The 23151-nt window shown below is 56.8% G+C and overlaps 1 protein-coding gene and 1 long non-coding RNA gene across 9 annotated transcripts; one reads left to right on the top strand and one right to left on the bottom strand.

The window, feature by feature from the left end:
• Positions 1-683: 683 nt before the first annotated feature.
• Positions 684-22505, top strand: TTLL10 (tubulin tyrosine ligase like 10). 8 transcript variants are annotated; one of them, XM_017956109.3, is made up of 14 exons: positions 693-1380; positions 4492-4636; positions 5353-5433; positions 5524-5659; positions 5802-5920; positions 6049-6178; positions 7379-7453; positions 7984-8069; positions 8520-8703; positions 9553-9724; positions 10350-10490; positions 20853-20969; positions 21649-21742; positions 22008-22505. In XM_017956109.3, exons 2-14 carry the CDS (start codon positions 4519-4521, stop codon positions 22421-22423), a joined length of 1869 nt encoding a protein of 622 aa, XP_017811598.1. In that variant the 5' UTR covers positions 693-1380; positions 4492-4518; the 3' UTR covers positions 22424-22505. The 8 variants fall into 8 exon arrangements, with proteins under 8 accessions (XP_017811614.1, XP_017811598.1, XP_017811597.2 ...); XM_017956108.3 differs by having other exon boundaries at positions 694-1213; positions 1315-1380; positions 5353-5659; positions 8520-8691; XM_017956103.2 differs by having other exon boundaries at positions 696-811; positions 1123-1380; positions 5353-5659; positions 8520-8691.
• On the bottom strand, positions 20523-21340 carry LOC116273776. Its single transcript, XR_004182179.1, has 2 exons — positions 21129-21340; positions 20523-20977 (listed from the first exon to the last, which is right to left on the bottom strand). It is a non-coding gene; the product is annotated as an uncharacterized LOC116273776 (long non-coding RNA).
• Positions 22506-23151: the final 646 nt, after the last annotated feature.

Raw genomic sequence — 23151 nt, 5'->3', positions numbered from 1 at the left:
CTGCCTACGGGCTGGGGTGCCTGTAGGTATGGGTGGGAGGGGCCTGGGCCGTAGGGCTTCATGATGGCCCTTGTTCCCGCAGAAGGTAATCGTGATGTTCTTGGAGTTTTTCCCAGCAGAGTGTGATCAAGTCAGGTCGGGTGGGCTGTCCCTCATGGCCCAAACCCCTACTGAACGCTTCACTTTCGCCGAGGTCTGTGACACGGCGAGGGCTTACAGAATGGTGCAGTTTGGACGGACAGATGTGAGTCCCCCTCTGTGGGGCACTGACTTCTCTGAGCCCCCGGTTCCTGTTTGCAGAGGAGGGCACAGCAGCACCTCGTCCTGGACTGTGGAGAGAGAACAGGGACGAGGAGGGCACGGCAGCACCTCGTCTTGGACTGTGGAGAGAGAACAGGGACCTGACCGCCTGAAGCACAGAGAATGCTCAGGCATCGGCAGCTGGGTATTCGGCAAACATGGCCAGGGTGCACGGGGAGCCTGGCCCGGGCCAGGTCCTGGAGTTCGGAGCATGGGTGGGGCCTGAGAGACGGCTCAGGGACCATCTGGGAGGGCCGGGTGGAGGGGCTCAGGCCCAGCAGTGACTGCCCATGAGACCCCTTCTCCAGCCTCCAGCTCCCAGCCCTGCTTCCCAGGCCGGCCCCGCCCCTCAGCAGCCCCTCCCAGTCCTCGAAAACCCTTGCTCACCTCTGGGCTCTGGCTTCGTGGTGGTTGCCAGGAGACGGTTGCCACGGTGGTTGCCAGGAGACGGTTGCCAGGTCACCACTGTTGCTTCCTGGCCCAGGCTCCCAGGACATTGTGGGCTGGGCAGGTAAGGGCGCCCGTGGCCATCTGCCGGGGTCCAGTGGGCTCGGCCCCGCCCTCCTATGCCCTGCCTGCGGGTCCCCTCGGGAGGCTGCCCAGGAGAGGAGGCTGGGGAGGGGACCGGACAGGGATCGGGTAGGGTGGGGCCAGGCTGAGCCTGCTCTGCGGAGGCCACACTCGGGTCCCAGACCCAGCGCCACCATGCGAGAGGCTCAGGCCCAGGCCAGGCCAGGGAACCGTGTGTGTACTGGGCGGGGTGGGAGGGCAGGGCAGCCCTGGGACGAGCTCTGTGGCCTGGGACCAGGTCTGCTTCCCCAGAGCAAGCCCTGGACGGACGACTGCTTGAGACCACAGGGCGTGCATCCCCAGACAGTGGCTCCGGCCAGGAGGCACCGGTTCTTCGAACAATGTCAGTACCTGCCTGGGGCCCCAGGTGGCCAAGCTTAGATTCTTGGGGGGAGCTCGCAGCAGGACACCAACGTGTGGTCGCTTTTTGGGCGATTTCTTCAGGTTTAAAAGTCTCCTCTGTTCATCCTACCGGGGTGCAGTCTCCTGCCGATCTTTTCATCTCACCAGGTAAAAAGCTTATTTTACAATTTATCGTAAGGTCGTGAGCTGAGTTTCCACGCCGCCTTTACACCGTGTCCCCATCGAGGGGCGTCACGACCATCCTGCACCCTGGGCGCCGCCGGCTTCCCGAGTCCCACCGCCATACAGGGCGCGTCGGTCAGCATCTCGGAGTGAGACACTTTCTTTCCAGATTCAGAGTCGCGTCCGTCAGAGACTCCAAAACGCGTTTACTAGACGGACAGGCGTGTGGAGCCAGCGGCTTCTGACGCTCGCGAGGCTGCGTCCCACCTGTGTTCTGGCCCCGGGTTCACCACACACAGTGGGCAGCCGCTTAAGAAACCTTTAATTTCAGGCCGGGGTGTCGGCTCACACCTGAAATCCCAGCACTTTGGGAGGCCGAGGTGGGCGGATCACGAGGTTAGGAGCTTGAGACCAGCCTGGCCAACATGGAGAAATCCTGTCTCTACTAAAAATAAAAAAATTAGCCGGGCGTGGTGGTGGGCGCCTGTAGTCCCAGATACTCGGGAGGCTGAGACAAGAGAATCGTTTGAACCTGGGAGGTGGAGGTTACAGTGAGCCGCGATCACGCCACTGCCCTCCTTGACTTAATTTCCTTGACTTAAATCCCAACCCTGGTGTTGCATTTTTAATTCCCATCGGCTCTTTTGTATTCTCTATGCCTTTGCTTTAAAAGCGTGCGGCTCTCTGAGGGGTCCTGTCTCCACCACCGTGTGGGCTTGTTTCCGCTTCTCCCCTTCCTCTTCCTCTAATGCCGGTTCAGGTGGTCCAGGTCTGTCCAGCGACTCCAGGTCAATGGCCCCAGTGTGTCCGCTTGTCCAGCGCATCCGGCGCGGTCCAGGTCCCGCAGGTCAAATGCGCGGCGCCCAGGTGCATTGCAGATCTGTCCAGGTACGCAGATTGCGGGTCCAGGTAAGAGGCGTCGCAGCACCGCAGGTAGATTTGGTCCGTATTCAGCATGCAGGTGCAGAGGCGGTGGCAAGATCCAGCGCGCAGGCAGATTACGTCCAGGTCCAGGCAGAGGCGGTGCGGTCTGTCCAGCGCGACAAACGCGGTGACACGTCCAGGTAGGAGTGTCCAGGATCAACTGGTGGCACGTGCAGATCTGTCCGCAGGCGTGCAGATCCATCCAGCATCCGCGTCCAGGCGGCAGGCGGCAGGGCCGCAGGGTGGCTCCAGGAGATTTGAACCCAAAGGGTCTGAGGCCCAGTGGTTCAGGATGGAAGTAGTTCTGAAGGAAAAGGAGATCCAGGATCCAGGTTCAGGAGCCCAGGGACAGATCCAGGAACTTAGGAAACCAGGGAAACCGTGTAGACGGTGTGCAGACGTGCGGTTCAGCGCAGGTGCGCGTGCAGACCTGTCTGTGTGTAGGTGTGTCTGTGTATAGGTGTGTGTGTGTAGACCTGTGGCGTAGTGCGTCTGTGTAGACGCAGGTGTTCAGGTGTGTGTGTCTGTGTAGACGTGTGTGTAGACATGTCTGTGCGTGTGTGTGTGTGTGACCTGTCATTCTCGTTCACACCTGGGAGTCCCTCTGATGATGCTGTCGGGACTGGGCAGCCGCTTTGGTTGTGAGTCAGAACTTTAGAGGATCCCTTTCCCCAGCAGGACTCCTGGGTGCTGAGAACCCATGAGAAGGAGCTGAGGTCTCCCATTGAAGGCAGAGTATCGTACGCATGTGCCTGTTCCATGTCAGCGCAGGGTCCAGCCTCCTCCAAAAGTCCTCCTGTTCTGAGTGGGGAGGGGTCTCAGGGCTCCCAACTTCTTCCATTCTTGCCCAGCCCACCCTAGGAAGAGGGCGTGAGGCTCTCCCGGCCACAGGTGCGGGGCCCAGCCTGTGTTCTGCTCCTTCCCCAGGACGGGCCCCAGTGGCCCCACCCAGCTGGGTCATCGTGCGAATGGCTGCCTCGGTTTACCCGCCTTCCCCTGCCCGTGGGCTTCCTCGTTGTCTCCTTCCCTCCTGTCACTCAGGTGGGGCAGGGAGGGGCAGACACAAAGGCCTCGTGCGGCCGAGAGCGATGCCGCCATCTCTGCAGGTCAGGTCAGCCGCAGGGGCTGCCTTTGGAGAGCTCTGCCCCCAGCCTGGAGCTTCAGGCCTGCTCCAGCCTTCTCTAGCCTCAGAGCCTCCACTGCCGTGTGCTCCCCTGTCTCCTGGGCGAGTTCCTTCAAACCCTTGAAAGTCCTCACCTAAGCCACGCGCGGTGGCTCACACCTGTAGTCCCAGCACTTTTGGAGGCCGAGGCGGGTGGATCATCTGAAGTCAGAAGTTTGAGACCAGCCTGACCAACATGGAGAAACCCTGTCTCTACTAAGAATACAAAAAATTAGCCGGGCGTGGTGGTGGGTGCCTGTAGTCCCAGCAACCCGGGAGGCTGAGGCAGGAGAATCGCTTGAACCCGGGAGGAAGAGGTTGCAGTGAGCCGAGATCGCGCCATTGCACTCCAGCCTGGGAGAGCGAGACTCCGCCTCAAACAAAAAAAAAGGCCTCAGCTCCCAAGCAGCCCCAAGATGGCTTTGTTTGCTGGAGACAGCAGTAGCAGGATCTGTCAAGGAACTGGCTGAAAATTCCTGAGATGTTCTTGAGTCACAACACAGGAAGGTGCTGGGGACAGTGTCCTGGGGGTCGGGCCTGGCGCCCGGGGGCGGCCGCAGAGGAACCCGGATGGCAGGTACCAGGTGGCTGCACACAGCCCACAACTGGCTTCTGGGATCAGCAGCGGAGACAGAGGAGACCCCTGCTCGGGCCAGGGAGTCCTCCCACCCTCCACTCTTCAGGCAGGCGCCTCACCTGGCAGGCCTGACGCTGTCCTTCCTTCCAGCTGGTACCCAGGCCGAGCTCGCCCACGCCCGAGGAGCAGCTCTGGCCGGGGAGGACTCGCCCGGCAGAGACAGGGTGCAGAGACAGCCTCGGCCCCCCACGGCGCCAAGCCCCACGGCTGCCACGGAGGCAGGAGCCAGCCACCTACACAGGCTCAAGTCCACGGCCCTGGGAGGCGCCCTTTCCTGGGCAGGGTGGGCCTGACTGCTTGCTCCATCCAAGTGCTGGGGCCTCGGGCTGCCCGAAGTTCCCACAGGAGGGTCAAAGCAGCATCTTCCCTGCAGGGCCCTCGGCCTGGCGCCCCCCGGCCAATGGCCCACAGCTGCACCCGGTTCGTCCATCGCCGGGGACCGCCCACTCGGACCCAAGCCGGCTCCAAGAGGGGCAAGAGACCAAGGATCCAGCGGCAGCCTCGGGCTCGAGTCCCAGGTGAATAGAGCAGCCCTGAGTGGCCTCCTTCCTCTCCAAAGCCGAGGCCTCCCTGGGACGGACTTCCATCCCCAAGGAAGTCAGTCGGTCTCATGGGGCAGGGGCAGGACCCACACACGGCCACGCCCTGCTGCTCCGAGAAAAGGCCCAGCTGTGGGCGCCCGGCTCTACAGGCACAGAGGGGAGATGCGCGCTCCGCGGCCCAGGGTTCTGCCTGGCTGGCACCACCCCCATGGGCAGCCGCTGGGCAGCATTGCCTGTTCCCAGAAGGGCAGCCCCTCATCTCCCCTGCCTGACAATGGCCCCTTGGGTCACCCATGACATCATCATGGACATTGTGACCCCTGCCCTCCTGGGACCATCCCTGTGTCACATCTGCACCCAGCACTGGCCTCACAGCCTGGCCCCTGCCCTGCACCAGGCCACTGCCCTGTTGGTGAGGAGGGTGGGGGGGCGACCTCCCTGCCCCCTGCTCCGAGCTCCCCACCCTGGCAGGAAGGCTGGCCCTGGAGGGTGGTCGCAGCCCCTCCCCAGGTGTAAGCAGTCCCTAGGCTGCCTGGTTGGGTCGGAGCTCGGGCTGAACTTGAGCCCCAAATGGGCCAGGGGGGTTGTCCAGGGTCTTGGAGAAATGGGCTGGGAGTGAACTGACTGAGCCATGTCTGGGCTGAGTGGACAGCTCCCGTAGCCACCCGGGTGGGACCCCACCCCATTCACAGGCCCAGCCCATGAGAGGCCAATGGGAAGCAGCCAGGAGGAGGGACTCCCGTGTCAGCCAAGCCAGCCAGACCATGACACAGGTGGGCACGGTGGGCCGGACCTGGAGGGGGCAGGAAGAGTCTCCGCCACGCCCAGACCCCCTGGGCTCCTGACCAGCCACCTGCCTGCAGACTCGGATGACACTGATGCCACCGGGCCCCCAGCTGCCCTCCTGGAGGGGCTCCTGCTGGGGGACGGGAAGCCATCGCCCCACAGCACGCGGCCGGGACCCTTCTTCTACATCGGAGGCAACAACGGGGCTGCGATGTGAGTAGGGGCCCTGGGCGGTCCTGTCCCGCTGAATGCCCACCGCCTGCTCCCAGGGCCCAGCCCGGCCTCCGCTGGCCGCCCGCCGGCCCCACCCCCTCACCCGGGCCCCCAGGTCACCCCCACCCCGGCCCCCCTGCAGCATCAGCTCCTACTGCAAAAGCAAGGGCTGGCGGCGCATCCAGGACAGCCGCCGGGAGGACTACGTGCTGAAGTGGTGTGAGGTCAAGAGCCGAGACAGCTACGGCAGCTTCCGGGAAGGTAGCGGGAGCCGGCGCCACGGGGGGCAGCCTGCAGGGGCCTCCTGGGCCGGAGCACAGGGCAGACTGGAGGAGTGGGGACTGAGGTCCTGCACGCCCTCCACACGTGCCCTGGCCTCTGACCTCCAGGAGAGCAGCTGCTGTACCAGCTTCCCAACAACAAGCTCCTCACCACCAAGATCGGGCTGCTCAGCACCCTTCGGGGGCAGGCGTGGGCCATGAGCAAGGCCAGCAAGGCGCCGGGGGGGACCCAGGCCAGGTGAGTCTGCCCCTGCCCCTGCGCCTGCCCCCCCCCCCCCCCCCCCGCCCCTGCCTCTGCCCTGTCCCCGCCCCCGCCCCTGCCCCATCCCTGTCCCTGACCCTGCCCCTGCCCCATCCCTGCCCCATCCCTGCCCTTGTCCCTGCCCCTGCACCCACCCCTGCACCCGCCCTTGCCCCTGCCCCTGCCCACCTGGGCTCCCAGGCTGGCCCTAGCCCCCACCCGTCAGCACCCTGAATCCACCTTCCACCTGTCATTTAGAGGGCCAAACACCCATCCCATAAACCCAGCCTCTTCCCGGCGGCTAAACAGGGAAGATCCCACACGTCCCCAGCCCACTGGGCCTGACACCACCCACTCGTCCATCTCAGACCCACCCAGCTACAACCCACCTGTCACGTGCCTTCACCCCAAACACTCGTCCATCCAAAATCCCACACCGTGCCACCGTCACCCGTGGGTGCCCTGAGTGAGGCCGCCCATCGCTCACCCAAGTCTGGGCCATCCATCCCAGCGACTTCGTCCTGCTGCTCCCAGCCCCACCCACTGCCCTTCTATGGACCCACCCATCCCTCCCCACTTCATTGGCCCAGACATTTTTGCACCACGCACCTGCCCAGCTAACCACAGCTGCCTCCATCTGCACCCCCCGCCCCCGGTTACCCATGACGCCAGCCTTACACCACATCCAGCGTCCACTTCCAGCCTAGAGCAACACAGCTGTTTCCCCTAGGCACCGCGGTCCACCCAGTCGCCTCCTTCCATCAAAACTCACGTGTCCAGCCGGGCGTGGTGGCTCACGCCTGTAATCCCAGCACTGTGGGAGGCCGAGGCAGGTGGATCATGAGGTCAGGATATCGAGACCATCCTGGCCAACATGGTGAAACCCTGTCTCTACTAAAAATACAAAAAAACTAGCCGGGTGTGGTGGCGGGCGCCTATAGTCCCAGCTACTTGGGAGGCTGAGGCAGGAGAATGGCGTGAACCTGGGAGGCGGAGCTTGCAGTGAGCTGAGATCGTGCCACTGCACTCCAGCCTGGGTGACAGAGGCAGACTCCGTCTCAATAAAAAAAAAAAAAAACACAAAAAACCCTCACGTGTCCACCCACTCACCACCCGTGCCCCATCCCCCAGTCCCCACCCACTCCAAGCACCATGAGCTGGCCCCTCGGCCCAGGCCCTCTGTCCCCTGGGCTGCAGGCTGGGAAAGGACGCTGCAGCACCCACCCTGGAGGACCTCCCGTGGACAAGCCCAGGACACCTCAGGCCACAGAGGTAAACTCACTTAGCCCAGCTGGGAGGGGCCCTTCAGACCGAAGTTCAGACCTAAACCTGGTGTAGTCTGAAAAGGAGAAAGCGGGGAGGGGGTCCCACACAAAGGAAAACCACCAGCTAGAGTCAGAGGCTCAGCCCGGCCAGGCAGAGACCCACGCTGGCCGTCCGGTGAATGCAGAGCTGGGCGGGGCCGGGGCTCCCCCATCCCAGCCGTGAGGACGCTGCCACGAGCTGGTGTCTCATAAATGGCTGAGATGGTGCCAGCCGGGAGGGCAACCATGAGGGAAAAAGCAGCCAGCGGGTGGGTCCCAGGTGGGGGTCGGCAGCCGGAAGGACGCGGCCAGCAGCACAGCCCGTGGGGGGGCCTGCAAAGGGGCAGGAAACGCAAAGTCCCCACAAGGAGAACGGCCACGGACGCCAGGTGCCAGTGCCTTCGCTCCCTCCCGCCGGGCCACAGACTGGGCCTCAGACGGCCCACCATCCTGGGGCGAAGGGACAGCAGCTCATCCTCCTGCCTCCCTGCCCTGCAGGGTCCTGAGAATGGAGGAGTTTTTCCCAGAGACCTACCGCCTGGACCTCAAGCACGAGAGAGAGGCTTTTTTCACCCTGTTTGACGGTGAGAGGCTGCTGGCGGGACACCAGGCTGGCCCTGGGGAGACAGGGTCAGGGCTGGACCAAGGTGGGGGCTGGTGAGGGCAGGGCTGGGTGTGGAGGGGCTGCGTGGGGCTGGAACCAGACGAGGTGGTCAGGAAGGGGCCAGGGCTGGGCCCGGTCCGGGTGGGGGCTGAGGTGTTGGAAAGGGGAGGGAATGGCCTTCGTGGAGGTTGGGGTATGAGGGCACTGGGGCCAGGGCTGGAGCTTGGTCCTGGGGGGCGTGGTCGAGGCACGGGCAGGAGCTGGGGCCTGGCGTGTGGTTAGCGCAGGGCCAGGGTTGGAGTCGGGCCTAGGGTCGCAGCCGGGAGAAGAGGGTCCTGGCCGCGCCTTAGGAGGACTGGGAGGGGCGTGGCCGGGCTGGGGGCGGGGCTGGTGGGGGGCGGGGCCAGGGCTCAGGCGCCCTGCTCTGCAGAAACCCAGACATGGATCTGCAAGCCCACGGCCTCCAACCAGGGCAAAGGCATCTTCCTGCTCCGGAACCAGGAGGAAGTTGCCGCCCTGCAGGCCAAGACCCGGAGCGCGGACGACGACCCCATCCACCATAAGTCGCCGTGCCGGGGGCCTCAGGCGCGGGTGGTGCAGAGGTGCGGCCGCAGGTGCCCAGAGCGGGGAGGGTCTGGGGGGCTGACCCGGGCCCTACTGGTGCGGTCAGCAGGGCCGCCGAGGAGCCCTTGGCCGTGGAAGGCAGCCGCACCACCAGCCCCTGTGCAGACCGCAGCCGGGCCCCGCGTAGTCAGCAGAGGGGAGGGGTCACACCAGGCCGGGGTCACAGACACAGGATCCAGGATCGAGGGTTTGGTCAGTTTGCCCTTCAGCTGGGGCCCCCTCTGTCCCGCAGGTGGCCTGGCCTGGGTGGCCTCCCGGCTGCCAGCCCCCTACTCCCCAGCCCAGTCAGCAGCTGCAGCCTGCAGGCCTATGGCCAAGCTGACCACTCCTTCCCGGGGTCGGAGGCTTCCTCCGGAAAACCCTGTGGCTGCACGAGGCTCACCCCGGCCCTTGGAGAGCTTCGCTCTGGCCACAGCTGCCGTCCACTGTCCCCAGCTTCCATCGGCTCCTCCTTCACGTCCCTCCACCTGGCGTGCTCTCTCCACCTGGCGCACCCCCTCTGCCTAGCGCGCCCCCCTACACACTGCCTGGGACCCCCGGCCGCCCGCCTGGCGTGCTCCTTCCCTTTCTCTCCAAAGCCACTTCATGCCCTCCTCCTCCAGGCAGCCCTCCAGGCTCCTACTGCGGTTATGCCCTGGGGCACCGATCAGGGTGCCAGGCCCTTCCTTCCAATTCCCCTGACATATTCCGGCCCAGAAAGGCCCCCTTTCCCTGGAGGTCACACCTGGGTCAGAGGCGGGACGCTGAGGAAATGGCCCAGGCCTGGGGTGGGGTGTGAGGGGACGCAGGCCAGGCCAGCCCCGCGGCTCAGCCCAGCAGCCCCGATGTGGTGCCCTCAGGTATATCCAGAACCCCCTGCTGCTGGATGGGAGGAAGTTTGACGTGCGCTCCTACCTGCTCATCGCCTGCACCACACCCTACATGATCTTCTTCAGCCACGGCTATGCCCGCCTCACCCTCAGCCTCTACGACCCCCATTCCAGCGACCTCAGCGGCCACCTGACCAACCAGGTAAGAGTCCGCCGTAGGTGAGGGCCCTCCCTGTGGCCTTGGGATGAGATTAGAGGGAGGTTCTCACTGCTAGGGGATGCAGAGGGGGTGCGGCTACAGATGGAGGTGGCCCAGGCCTAGAAGTAGCCTGGGCTGCCCCCTGCCGGCAGTCAGCACTGCCTCTCACCTCCCTCGTTTGCGCACAGCAGAAGGGCGTGGCAGGGACCCCGCTAGCTGGGGAAAGGGCTCACAGCCCTGCACCCCCCAGTGCACAGCCTGGCTCCCAAGCTGCAGCTGGGGTTTCTGAGGATGGCGTCTGGGTGGGCGTGGGAACCAAGGGGATTCTGAGGCCGTCAGAGGAGGGGCCCAGTGAGCAGAGGTCTCTGGGGAAGGGCCTTCATGGGAGAGTCCAGGTAGGGGCCTTCTGTGAGGATCTGCGGGGTCTTCACAGCTGAAGGGGGGTCTCAGCAGACGAAGGTGTTTGTGGGAGGGTCTCTGCGGCAGGTCACGGTGGGGCTGAGGGAGGCTCTCAGGGAACCCCCAGGGAACAGGCCCTCTAGGTTAGGGGAAGTTCTCCTGGGGACCCCCATGAGGGCAGGTGCCCTGGACACTCTGGGAGCCAGTCTCCAGGCGCCGTCTGCCCCAGTTCATGCAGAAGAAGAGCCCGCTGTACGTGCTACTGAAGGAGGACACGGTGTGGAGCATGGAGCGCCTCAACCGACACATCAACACCACGTTCTGGAAAGCCCGGGGCCTCCCCAAGGACTGGGTCTTCACCACCCTCACGGTGGGTGCACTGTGCCCTCCAGCCCGGGGTGAGACCCCTCAGGGCGGGGGGCATGGCCAGGCTGGGCACCAGGCACACAGACGTCCCTGGTGTGCATGGGCGGCTGCGCTAAAGCGTGACCTGACCGTGTGGAACCAAACCCTTCCAGCGTCTCCACTCCCTTAGCTGGTAGCGCCTGTCCCCAGCAGCCAGCAAAGGCCCAGACGGAAAGCCCAGCCGGGGGTCTGTCTGCACGGGTCCCTCTGAGCAGCCTCCCTGTAGGGTCAGGGGACAGCTCGGCTTCAGTGGCAGCCACCGTGTGAAGAGTCTTTGTTCCTTTCAGATCCTCCACTTGGCAGGGCAGGGCCGACAGCAGCCCCGGGGCCAGGTGTCCTGGAGCAGCAGCAGCCCGTGCAGGTTCCTTTCCGTGGGGTACCTCCGTGCAGGCCGGACTCTCCTAGCTAAGGGCCATGTGCCGTGGGGTGTCCTAATTTTGCAGGGTTCCTTTCCGTGGGGTACCTGTGGGGTACTTAAAACAACCCTGGCAGCAAAGGCCCTTGAGCAGCATGGTGTGAAGCTGGGATTAAAACGGGGCTTGGCCGAAGGACTCCTTATCTGTCTTGGTCACCTCGGCCAGGCCCCGGAAGCGGCAGCCAGGGACGGTCCTTCCTCACCCACAGGCGCGTGTCACTGTGGCTGGGACGGCGGCACTCAGAGGAGCCTCCAGTTACTTTCCTCACATCTCCCGAATTCTCTCTTAATTGTGATAATTCACAGAACACAAAATTCACCATTTTAAAGTATGCAGTTCAGTAGTTTTTAGTATTTCAAAAGTTGTGCAGTTACCACCACCAATTCCAGAACATTTCATCACCCCAAAAAAGAAACACTGTACTAACAAGCTATCACAGCTACGTTGCTGGCCAGTCCCGGCCGCCGCTGATGGACCTTCTCTCTCTCGTCTCCTTTCTCTTAGCGTGGCGCTTTCAGAGTTCATCCACAAAGTCCACGTATCCTTTTCTTTCCTTTCCTTTTCTTTTCTTTCTTTTTTTTTTTTTTTTTGAGACAGTCTCACTCTGTCGCCCAGGCTGGAGTGCAATGGCACAATCTCAGCTCACTGCAACCTCCACCTCCCGGGTCCAAGCGATTCTCCTGCCTCAGCCTCCCAAGAAGCTGGGATTACAGGCGTGTGCTACCACGCCCAGCTAATTTTTGTATTTTTAGTATAGACGGGGTTTCACCATGTTGGCCAGGCTGGTCTCAATCTCCTGACCTCATAATCTGCCCGCCTCAGCCTCCCAAAGTGCTAGGTGTGAGCCACTGCGCCCAGCCATGTATCCCTTTCATACAACATTCCATCATATGGGTGGACCATATTTTGTCATCAGTTGGTGGACGCTGAGTTTTATTATTGATCTATTATGAAATGCTGTTTGTATGAACATATATTTTCAGTTCTCCTGGGAAAATACCCAAGAATGGAGTCGTGGGGTCACAGGGTAACACACTTTAACTTAACCATGAACCACTTTTCCAGTTTCTCCAGATCTTGCCAACACTTGTTATTTTCCTTTCTTTTTTAAAAAAATCACCATCCACTACTTGGAAGGCTGAGGCAGGAGAATGGCGTGAACCCGGGAGGCGGAGCTTGCAGTGAGCTGAGATCCGGCCACTGCACTCCAGCCTGGGTGGCAGAGCGAGACTCCGTCTCAAAAAAAAAAAAAAAAAAATCACCATCCAGTCTGGGTGCAGGGATACCTCATTGTGGGCTTGATTTCCATTTTGCTAATGACAAATAACTTCATGTGTTCACTGGCCAGCTGTGTATATGCTTTAGAGAAATGTCTATTCAAACGCTGTGGCTGGTCTTTATTGTCCAGTTGTAAAGGTTTTTTTTGTCGTTGTTGTTTTGAGGCGGAGTCTCGCTCCGTCGCCCAGGTAGGAGTGCAGTAGCCCAATCTCAGCTCACTGCAACCTCGCCTCCCAGGTTCAAGAGATTCTCCTGCCTCAGCCTCCCTAGTAGCCGGGATTACAGGCACCCACCACCATGCTTGGCTAATTTTTGTATTTTTAGCAGAGACTGGGTTTTACCGTGTTGGCCAGGCTAGTCTCAAACTCCTGACCTCAGGCGATCTGCCCACTTTGGCCTCTCAAAGTGCTAGGATTACAGGTGTGAGCCACTGCACCCAGCCTCATCGAAATTTTAATAGGCATTGCGTTGAATCTGTAGGTCACGTAGTAATGACATCTTAACAATATTTAGTCTTCTGATCTATGAACACAGGATGCCTTTCCATTTTTCTAGGTCTTCTTCCCTTTCTTTCAGCAATGCTTTGTAGTTTTCAGCATACAAGTCTGTCACCGAGGGCAAATGTTATTCCTAGGTATTTTATTATTTTGGCACTTGTGAATAGAATTTATTTTATTTTATTTTATTTTAATTTTTTTGAGACGGAGTCTCACTCTGTCACCCAGGCTGGAGTGCAGTGGCCGGATCTCGGCTCACTGCAAGCTCCGCCTCCCGGGTTTACGCCATTCTCCCGCCTCAGCCTCCCAAGTAGCTGGGACTACAGGCGCTCGCCACCTCGCCCGGCTAGTTTTTTGTACTTTTTAGTAGAGACGGGGTTTCAGCGTGTTAGCCAGGATGGTCTTGATCTCCTGACCTCGTGATCCGCCCGTCTCGGCCTCCCAAAGTGCTGGGATTACAGGCGTGAGCCACCGCGCCCGGCAGAATTATTTTTTAAATTTCCTTTTTGGATTGTCCATTGTTAGTGTATAAAAATAAAACTGATTTTTGTGTGTTGATCTTGTATCCTACAATTTTGCTGAATTCACTTATTAGCTCCGTGTGTGTGTGTGTTCTTCAAGATTTTTATGTAAGGATCATGTCGTCTGGGAATAAAAACAGCTTTACCTCCTCCTTTCAAATATATATGCATTTTATTTCTTTTCTTACATATTGCCGGCTACTTCCAGAACAATTTTGAAAAGTAGCAGCAGGCCGGGCGCGGTGGCTCAAGCCTGTAATCCCAGCACTTTGGGAGGCCGAGACGGGTGGATCACGAGGTCAGGAGATCGAGACCATCCTGGCTAACACGGTGAAACCCCGTCTCTACTAAAAAATACAAAAAACTAGCCGGGCGAGGTGGCGGCGCCTGTAGTCCCAGCTACTCGGGAGGCTGAGACAGGAGAATGGCGGGAACCCGGGAGGTGGAGCTTGCAGTGAGCTGAGGTCCGGCCACTGCACTCCAGCCTGGGCGACAGAGCGAGACTCCACCTCAAAAAAAAACAAGAAAAGAAAAGTAGCAGCAAAAGCAGTCATCCTTGTTTGTTCCTGATCTGAGGAGGTTTCTCATAAATACCCTCGTCAGGCTGAGGAAGTTGCCTTCTGTTCCCAATTGGTTAAGTGGTTTTTGTTAATATTATAGAAGGATGTTGAAATCTGTCAAATGCTTTCTCTGTATCCACTGAGATGATCATGTCTTATTCTCCCATCATTACATTAATGTGTTGTATTGCATTGATTAACTTTCATTTATTTATTTTTTTATTTTTGGAGGTGGAGTCTCGCTCTGTCGCCCAGGCTGGAGTGCAATGGCCAGATCTCAGCTCACTGCAAGCTCCGCCTCCCGGGTTCACGCCATTCTCCTGCCTCAGCCTCCCGAGTAGCTGGGACTACAGGCGCCGCCACCACACCCGGCTAGTTTTTTTGTATTTTTTTTTTTTTAGTAGAGACGGGGTTTCACCGTGTTAGCCAGGATGGTCTCGATCTCCTGACCTCGTGATCCGCCCGTCTCGGCCACCCAAAGTGCTGGGATTATAGGCTTGAGCCACCGCGCCCAGCCTGATTAACTTTCATATGACAAACCTCACCTGATGATAGTATTGAACCATTTAAATTGAAATATGCTGTTGGATTTGGTTTGCTAGTATTTTAATGAGGATTTTTGTGTCTGTGCTTATAAGCAATATTGGTCTGTAGCGTTCTTTTCATGAATGTCTCTGACTGGGTTGGTATTAAGGTAACACTGGTCTCACAGCATGTTAGGATGTGTTCTTCCTCTTTTATTTTTGGAGTCTTTGTGAAGGATTGGTGTTAATTCTTTGTTTGGAATAATTCACCAGTAAAGTCACCTGGGTTTTTCTTTGTAAGAAAGTTTATTATTATTATTACTAATACTACTGCAATCTTTACCTGTTATAGGTCCATTCAGATTTTCTAATCGTTAGTCTGGTCTGGTTTGTTTTTCTTTTTCTTTTTTTTTTTTTTTTTTTTTTTTTGAGACGGAGTCTCGCTCTGTCACCCAGGCTGGAGTGCAGTGGCCAGATCTCAGCTCACTGCAAGCTCCACCTCCCAGGTTCACGCCATTCTCCTGCCTCAGCCTCCCGAGTAGCTGGGACTACAGGCGCCTGCCACCTGCAGCCAGCTAAGTTTTGTATTTTTAGTAGGAGGCAGGGGTTTCACGTGAGGCCCGCCAGGATAGTCTAAATCTCCTGGCCTGTGATCTGCCCGTCTACGGCCTCCATTCTTTTTCTTTTTCTTTTTTGGGACAGGTCTCACTCTGTCACCCAGGCTGGAGTGTGGTGGCGTGATCTCGGCTCCGCCACAGCCTCCTGCCTCCCCGGGTTCAGTGGTTCTCCTGCCTCAGGTCTCCCCAGAGTAAGCAGTTCTGGCCAGGTGCCACCATTCCCAGCTGATTTTTTGTATTTTTAGTACAGATGGAGTTTCCCCATGTTAGCCAGGATGGTCTCGATCTCCTGACCTCGTGATCTGCCCGCCTCAGCCTCCCAAAGTGCTGGGATTACAGTAGTCTGGTTTGTTTTTTTAAAGAATTTGTCCATTTCACTGGGCATGGTGGCTCACGCCTGTAATCCCAACGCTTTGAGAGGCTGAGGTGGGTGGATCATGAGGTCGAGAGATCAAGACCATCCTGGCTAACACTGTGAAACCCTGTCTCTACTAAAAACTAAAAAAATTAGCGGGCATAGTGGCGGGTGCCTGTAGGCCCAGCTACTCGGGAGGCTGAGACAGGAGAATCGTGTGAACCAGGGAGGCGGAGCTTGTAGTGAGCCGAGATTGTGCCACTGCACTCCAGCCTGGGCGACAGAGCCAGACTCCATCTCAAAAAAAAAAAAAAAGAATTTGTCCATTTCTTCTAGGTTATCTAATTTGTTTAGTGTACGTAGTATTCCCTTGTCATCCTTTTAATCAATATAAAGTCTTTTTCCCCTGATTTTAGTGATTTGATTATTCTCTCCTTTTTTTTTTCCTTTTTGGTCAGTCTAAGGCTTTATCAATTTTGTTGATCTTTTCAATGAACCAACTCCTGGTTTCACTGATTTTTTCTCTACTGTTTTCTATTCCATTTATTTCCAGTCACGTCTTTATTATTTCCTTCTTACTGCTTGCTTGGGGTTTCGTTTGCTCTCCTTTTTCTAATTCTTTTTTTTTTTTTTTGAGGTGGAGTCTCGCTCTGTCATCCAGGCTGGAGTGCAGTGGCACGATTCCACTCACGGCAACCTCTGCCTCCCGGGTTCAAGCGATTCTCTTGCCTCAGCTTCCCGAGTCGCTGGGAGTATGGGCACGCGCCACCGCTCCCGGCGAATTTTTTTGTGTTTTTAGTGGAGACGGGGTTTCACCTTGCTGGCCAGGCTCATCTCAAACCCTCTTTTTCTAATTTCTTAAGGTCAAAACTTAGGTTATGATTCCAGTTTTTTCTTCTTGCTTAAGGTAGGTGCTTAGTGCTATGAACTTCCCCATGACCACCACTTTTGATGCATCCATAAGATTTTGTGTGTTGTCTCCAAGTATTTTTATTTTTATATTTTATTTTATTTTATTTGAGATGGAGTTTCATTCTTGTCACCCAGGCCGGAGTGTAATGGTGCAATCTCAGCTCACTGCAACCTCGCCTCCCAGGTTTAAGCGATTCTCCTGCCTCAGCCTCCCGAGTAGCTGGGATTACAGGCACGTGCCACCACGCCCAGCTAATTTTTTTTGTATTATTAGTAGAGATGGGGTTTCACCATGTTGGCCAGGCTGGTCTTGAACTGCTGACCTCAGGTGATCCGCCTGCCTCGGCCTCCCAAAGTGCTGGGATTATAGGCGTGAGCCACGACACTTAACCTCAAAGTATTTTTAAGTTTCCTTTGTGAGCTTTTCTTTGACCCATTAGTTGCTTAAGGGCATGTTATTTAATTTCCACATGTTTGTGATTTTTCCAATTTTCCTTCGGTTATTGACTTCTAATTTCATTCCATTGTGTCAGACAACATACTTCATTATTTCAACCCTTTAAAAAGTATTGAAGAATTGTTGGAGCTGGTGTGGCGGCACATACCTGGGATCCCAGGTCGTTGCTTAAGCCCAGGAGTTTGAGTCCCGCCTGGGCAACATAGCAAAACCCCATCTTTAAAAAAACAACAAACAAACTTACTATTCATTAAGTAAATCATTAAAAAAATTTAAAAACCACTTGAAACTTGTTCGTGGCCCAGCATATGGTTTCTCCTGGAGAATATCCATGTGCACTGGGGAAGGATGTGTGTCCTGCCTTTGGGTGGAGGGTTCTGTGGGTGTCTGTTAGGTCTGTTTGGTTTATCACGTTGTTCAAGTCTTCTATTCACTTGTTAGTCTTCTGTCTCTGTACTGAAAGTGGGATATTCAGTTGTCTGTTTCTCCCTCCAGATCTGTCAGTTTTTGGCTTTGTATGTTTTGAGGTTCTGTTGTTGGGTTCGTGTATGTTTATGATTATTAGATCTTCTTGGTTTATCATTGTAAAACTTTTCTTTTACTCTGTAGTAATAATTTTTGTTGTAAAGTCTATTTTCTTTGATATTAGTAGAGCCACTCCAGTTCTACTTTGGTTACCATTTGCATGGTATATCTTTTTCCATCCCTTTACTTTCCACCTATTTTTGTCTCTGAAACTTAAGTATCTTTTGTAGATGGTATATCATGTTTTTTAATGCACCCCGTCAATGTCTATTAATCGGAAAGTTTAATTCACTTACATTTAATATAATTACTGATAAGGTAGGATTTACATACGCTATTTTGTTATTTGTTTTCTATGTCTTATGTCTTTTTTGTTCCTCAATTTCTCCATTACTGCCTCCTGTTGTTTTAGAGAGATATTTTCTAGTGTAACTTTTTTTTTTTTTTTTGAAACAGAGTTTCACTCTTGTTGCCCAGGCTGGAGTGCAATGGCGTGATCTCAGCTCACTGCAACCTCCGCCTCCCGGATTCAAGCAATTGTCCTGCCTCAGCTTCCCTAGTAGCTGGGATTTACAGGCCCCCGCCAGGCCCAGCTAATTTTCTGTATTTTTAGTAGAGACGGAGTTTCACTATGTTTCCCAGGCTTTTCTCAAACTCCTGACCTCAGGTGATCCACCCGCTTCAGCCCCTCAGCGTGCTGGGATTACAAGCATAAACCACCACGTCCGCTTAGTGTAGCATTTTAATTACCTTGTCATTTCTTTTACTATGTTTTTGAGTTATTTTAGTGGTTATTCTGAGGATTGCCATTAATATCATATCTTAAATTTACTACAATTAGGGTGAGTCTGGTGGCTTATGCCTGTAATCCCATGCTTTGGGAGGCTGAGGCAAGAAGATCACATGAGGCCAGGAGTCTGAAAGCAGCCTGGGCAACATAGTGAGACCCCATCTCTAAAAAACAAAATTGGCTCAGCATGGTGGTATGCACCTTCGGTCCTAGCTACTCGGGGAGCTGAGATGGGAGGATCACTTGAGCCCAGGAGGTCAAGGCTGCAGGCAGCCACAGTCAAACCACTGTACCCCAGCCTAGGCGACACAGCAAGACCCTGTTTCTAAAATAAAAAGTGTTTTAAAATAAACAATTCAGTTGTTATTAACACCAAGTTAATTTCAAAAGTATACAAAAACACTGCTTCTACACAGCCCCGCCCCTCCCTTACGCTGTTGCCAGAAATTACAGCGGGGTGTGTTTGTGTCCGTCAACATGGATTCATAATTATTGTTATATACAGTTGTCTTTTAGGAGAAGACAATCACATACAAAAATACATCTATTCTGTCTCTTATTTAATTACACAACGACCTTTACCGGGGCTCTTTATTTCCAGCCATGAATTCAAGTTACTGTCTAGTGTCCTTTCGTTTCAGTCTGAAGGACTGTAGGGCAGGTCGGCCTCTGCTTTTCTTTATCCGGGAGTGTCTTAATTTCCCCTTCATTTTGGGAGGCCGAGTCACAAGCTCCTCCGCCAGGCTGGAGTGCAGTGCGATCGGCTCACTGAAGCTCCGCCACCTCAGGTTCGCGCCATTCTCTGCCCCTCCCAGCCTCCCGAGTAGCTGGGACTGCAGGCATGGCAGCGCCCGGCTAATTTTTGTATTTTAGTGGGGGCGGGGTTTTCACGTAGTCTCCCGATCTCCTGGCCTTGTGATCCGCCTGCCTGCGGCCTCCCAAGGTGCTGGGATTGCAGAGTAAGAGCCACTGCCGCCCAGCCTCCCCTTCCCATTTTTTAGAGCCAGCTTTTGCCTAAGATGTAGAACTTGCAGGTCAGCAGTCTTTTCCCTTTAGTGGGTGAATATGTCATCCCACCGCCTGCCCACCTCACGACCTCTGATGAGAAACTGGTCATCTTTCTGTGGATGCCTCGTCCATGACAAGCTGCTTCTCTCCTGCTGATTTCGACGTTCTCTGTCTTTTGGAAGTTTGCTGATGAGGTGGTGGATCTCTGAGTTTATCCTACTTTGAGTTCATTTAGCTTCTTGAATGTGTTGGTTGTTTTCATTAAATTGGGAGGTTTTCAGCCGTTATTTTTTCAAATATTGTTTCTGCTCCTTTCTCTTCTCTCCTTCTGAGACTCCCATTATGCATATGTTAGTCCATTTGGTGGTGTCCCACCCACAAGTCTCTGAGACTTTTTCTTCTCTCTCTCTCTCTTTCTTCTTTTGTTTTGAGACAGGGTCTCTGTCACCCAAGATGGAGTGCAGTGGTGCGATCTCAGCTCACTGCAGCCTCCTCCTCCTGGGCGCCAGCAATCGTCTGGCCTACCAGCCTCCCAAGTAGCTGGGACTACAGGCACGCACCACCACAGCTGGCTAATTTTTGTATTTTTAGTAGAGATGAGGTTTCACCATGTTGGCCAGGCTGGTCTCAAACTCCTGACTTCAAGCGATCCACCTGCCTTGGCCTCCCAAAGTGCTGGGATTATAGGCGTGAAGCCACTGCGCCCGGCCTCTTTCTTCTTTCTGTTCCTCCGACGAAATAATCTCAATTGGCCTATCTGCAAACAACTCAAATCTGCTGTTGAGCCCTAGTGAATTTTTTATTTGTTCTACTTTTCAACTTCAGAATTTCTATTTGATTCTCTTTTATAATTTTTCTCTCTTCACCGATATTCTCTATTATTTGATGAAACATCATCCTCATATTTCTTTTTTTTAAATAGTCTCACTGTGTCACCCAGGCTAGAGTGCAGTGGCACAATCTCAGCTCACCACAGCCTCTGCCTCTTGGGCTCAAGCAGTCCTCCCACCTCAGCCTCCCAAGTAGGTGGGACTACGGGCACACACCACCATGCTTAGCTAATTTTGTTAATTTTTTTGTAGAGCTAAGGTCTCGCTTTATTGCCCAGGCTGATCCCAGACTCCTGAGCTCAAGTGATCTTCCCGCCTCGGCCTCCCAAAGTGCTGGGACTACAGGTGTGAGCTATGTGCCTGGCCAATTTTTGTATTTTTAGTAGAGATGGGGTTTCACCATGTTGGCTAGGCTGGTCTCAAACTCCTGAGCTCAAGTGATCCTCCTGCCTCGGCCTCCCAAAATGCTGGGACTACAGGTGTGAGCCACACACCCGGCCCTCATACTTTCTGTTAGTCCTTTCAAGTGGGATCTTCCAAAGAACTACCAGACATAAGAAAACAAATACTTACAATTTTTTTCATAAATGAGGTCTATTTTTCTATCTCCAGTTCTGGGGATGCACGCCGTTGTTTTTTGAGGCTACAGCTGAGCTGGGGAGCAGAGGATAAAACCAGAGCACATTAAAAAACGACAAAATTCACCGTTCTTACCAAGATTCGAGATTTTATGTATCCCATTTGCTATCCGTCTCTTCTGCTCTGAAAGAACTGCTCCAGGGCAGAGATTTCTTGTGAGTTTTGCTCACTCGTGTATCTCCAGGGCCTGGCACAGGGCAGGAGCTCCAGGATTTTGTTGACTGAGTTTCTGGCTGTGAGCCTGTGATGCTGAGTGCACGAACGTGGGGGCAGGTGTGGTTGTACAGGTGTGGGTTCAGATGGGAGTGCCGGTGAGGGATGTGGCTGTGGCTCTTCAGACCTGGGGTGTGATCAGGGCCTACAGGCCACAGCCAGGATGCCTCCCTGCCTCCCTGCAGAAGCGGATGCAGCAGATCATGGCCCACTGCTTTCTGGCCGCCAAGTCCAAGCTGGAGTGCAAGCTGGGTTACTTTGACCTCATCGGCTGTGACTTCCTGATTGATGACAACTTCAAGGTGCTCTCCTGGGTGGCGGGGGCACGGGAGGCAGATGCAAGGAGGCAGGGGCCATCTGCACACACCCTAACCACACTGGCAGGCCCCAGGCAGACTCTGCAGTCAGCCCCCACCCTGCCTGCATGCAGCCCTGGGGATGGATGTATCCACGAGGCTCACCTCCTATGCAGCTGGGACGGACCTGCAACCCCTCCTCAGGGCAGCCCCTCAGGCCAGAGCTTCAGACCCTCAGAGTTTCAGTGGACAAACAGGGGAGCAACGCTATAGAAAGGAAGCAATCTCGGCCGGGCGCGGTGGCTCAAGCCTGTAATCCCAGCACTTTGGGAGGCCGAGACGGGCGGATCACGAGGTCAGGAGATCGAGACCATCCTGACTAACACGGTGAAACCCCGTCTCTACTAAAAAATACAAAAAACTAGCCGGGCGAGGTGGCGGGCGCCTGTAGTCCCAGCTACTCGGGAGGCTGAGGCAGGAGAATGGCGGGAACCCAGGAGGCGGAGCTTGCAGTGAGCCGAGATCGCGCCACTGCACTCCAGCCTGGGGCACAGAGCAAGACTCTGTCTCAAAAAAAAAAAAGAAGCAATCTCCCAGAGCCACCTGGCTGAATGAGGACCAGGGCCTCTGCCCTGCTGGCCCAGTGGGCTCGGGGTGGGGAGGGTCTGACTGGCGTCTGGTGCAGGTATGGCTGCTGGAGATGAATTCCAACCCAGCCCTGCACACCAACTGCGAGGTCCTGAAGGAGGTCATCCCAGGTGTGGTCATCGAGACCCTGGGTGAGCCCTCCAAGCCCCCACCCCACACCCCCACAGCCTGCCCAGTCTTGAATGCCCACCCGCCCTCTTCCCAAGTTCAGACCCCCACAGATGGGGCTATTCCACCTTCTGTGTGGCAGCGCCGCCCCTGCCCCCACCTTCCCCACCCCTCACACCCTCCCCACCCCTCACACCCTCCCCACCCCTCACACCCTCCCCGCCCCTCCTGCTCCTCCCAGTCCCAGCCTCTGCCCCCCACTTACCCCCTCTCCCCCGCCTGCCCCAGACCTGGCACTGGAGACCTTCCAGAAGAGCCTGCGCGGCCAGAAGATGCTGCCTCTGCTGTCCCAGCGTCGCTTCGTGCTCCTGCACAATGGAGAGGCTGACGTGTGGCCGCGCCTGGGGGGCTCCTGCAGCCTCCGCCGACGGCTGCCTCCGCCCACCCGCCAGGCCAAGTCCTCCGGGCCACCCACGCCGCGTGCCCCAGACCAGCCGAGCACCCGCAGGCCTGTGCCACCTCCCTTGGCACCGCAGCATCCCCAGTTGCCCGGCCCCACTCCTGACCCAGATAGCGCCCACGACGGGCAGCCCCAGGCCCCGGGCAAGGAGCAGTCGGGCACAGGCGACAGGCACCCGGAGCAAGAGCCTTCCCCGGGGACAGCCAAGGAGGAACGCAAGGAGCCCGAGAACGCGAGGCCCTAGGGGCGGCCACCCACGCCCCACACCCCACGCCCCAGCCACACTGCCCGCCTTCAGGGACCTATAAAGGCTACTTTGTTACAAACACGGTCTCTGCAGCGGTCCTGCCACCTCAGCGCCCCGAGCCCATGCCCACCGGGGTCGCCCCCCACCACGCCGGCACTGGCCCGAAAGATGCTCCCCTGGGACTTCCCCAGCCCCCAGGCCCTGCCCCCAGGCCCCAGTAGCCCCCACTCCATGGCTGGGCCCTGTCCCTGAGGAGACTGTGCTGAGGGAGGGGGGTCTCCACGGCTGGGCCCAGTCCTGGGGGGCTGTCCTGAGGGAGGGGGGTCCCCACAGCTGGCCTATGCTCCCTCCCGGGCTGCCCCATCCTGGGCTCCCGCCCATCACCCTGAGCCCCTCAGCACCAGGACCCTCCTGCAGCCCTGTGACCCCACGGCCCCCATGGCCTGGCCTGCGATCCGCCATTGCCTGGTGTCCCCAGGAAGGGTCTGGACCCCATGGGCCCCTCTGAACCCTGCTGGAGCTCCAAAGGAGGACCCCCCTTGAGCCCAGGATTGCTGCCGTGGGCACCCACAGGGCTCGCCCTAGCCCGCCTGGCACAGAACCTTCCTGGGCCTTCAAGTCCCAGGCCTGGCGCTCCAGCTCCACGAGCCCCCAACCTTCCTACAGTGGCCCCAGGACTTAGCCAGGGGTGAGGGGCACAGGGCAGCTGGCCCCGACAGGAGGGT

The sequence above is a fragment of the Papio anubis genome, chromosome 1 (assembly GCF_008728515.1).
Source record: "Papio anubis isolate 15944 chromosome 1, Panubis1.0, whole genome shotgun sequence".
NCBI classification, from domain to species: domain Eukaryota; kingdom Metazoa; phylum Chordata; class Mammalia; order Primates; family Cercopithecidae; genus Papio; species Papio anubis.
The sequence above is the reverse complement of the archived record's forward strand: the minus strand, read 5'-3'. Positions and strand labels throughout refer to the sequence as shown.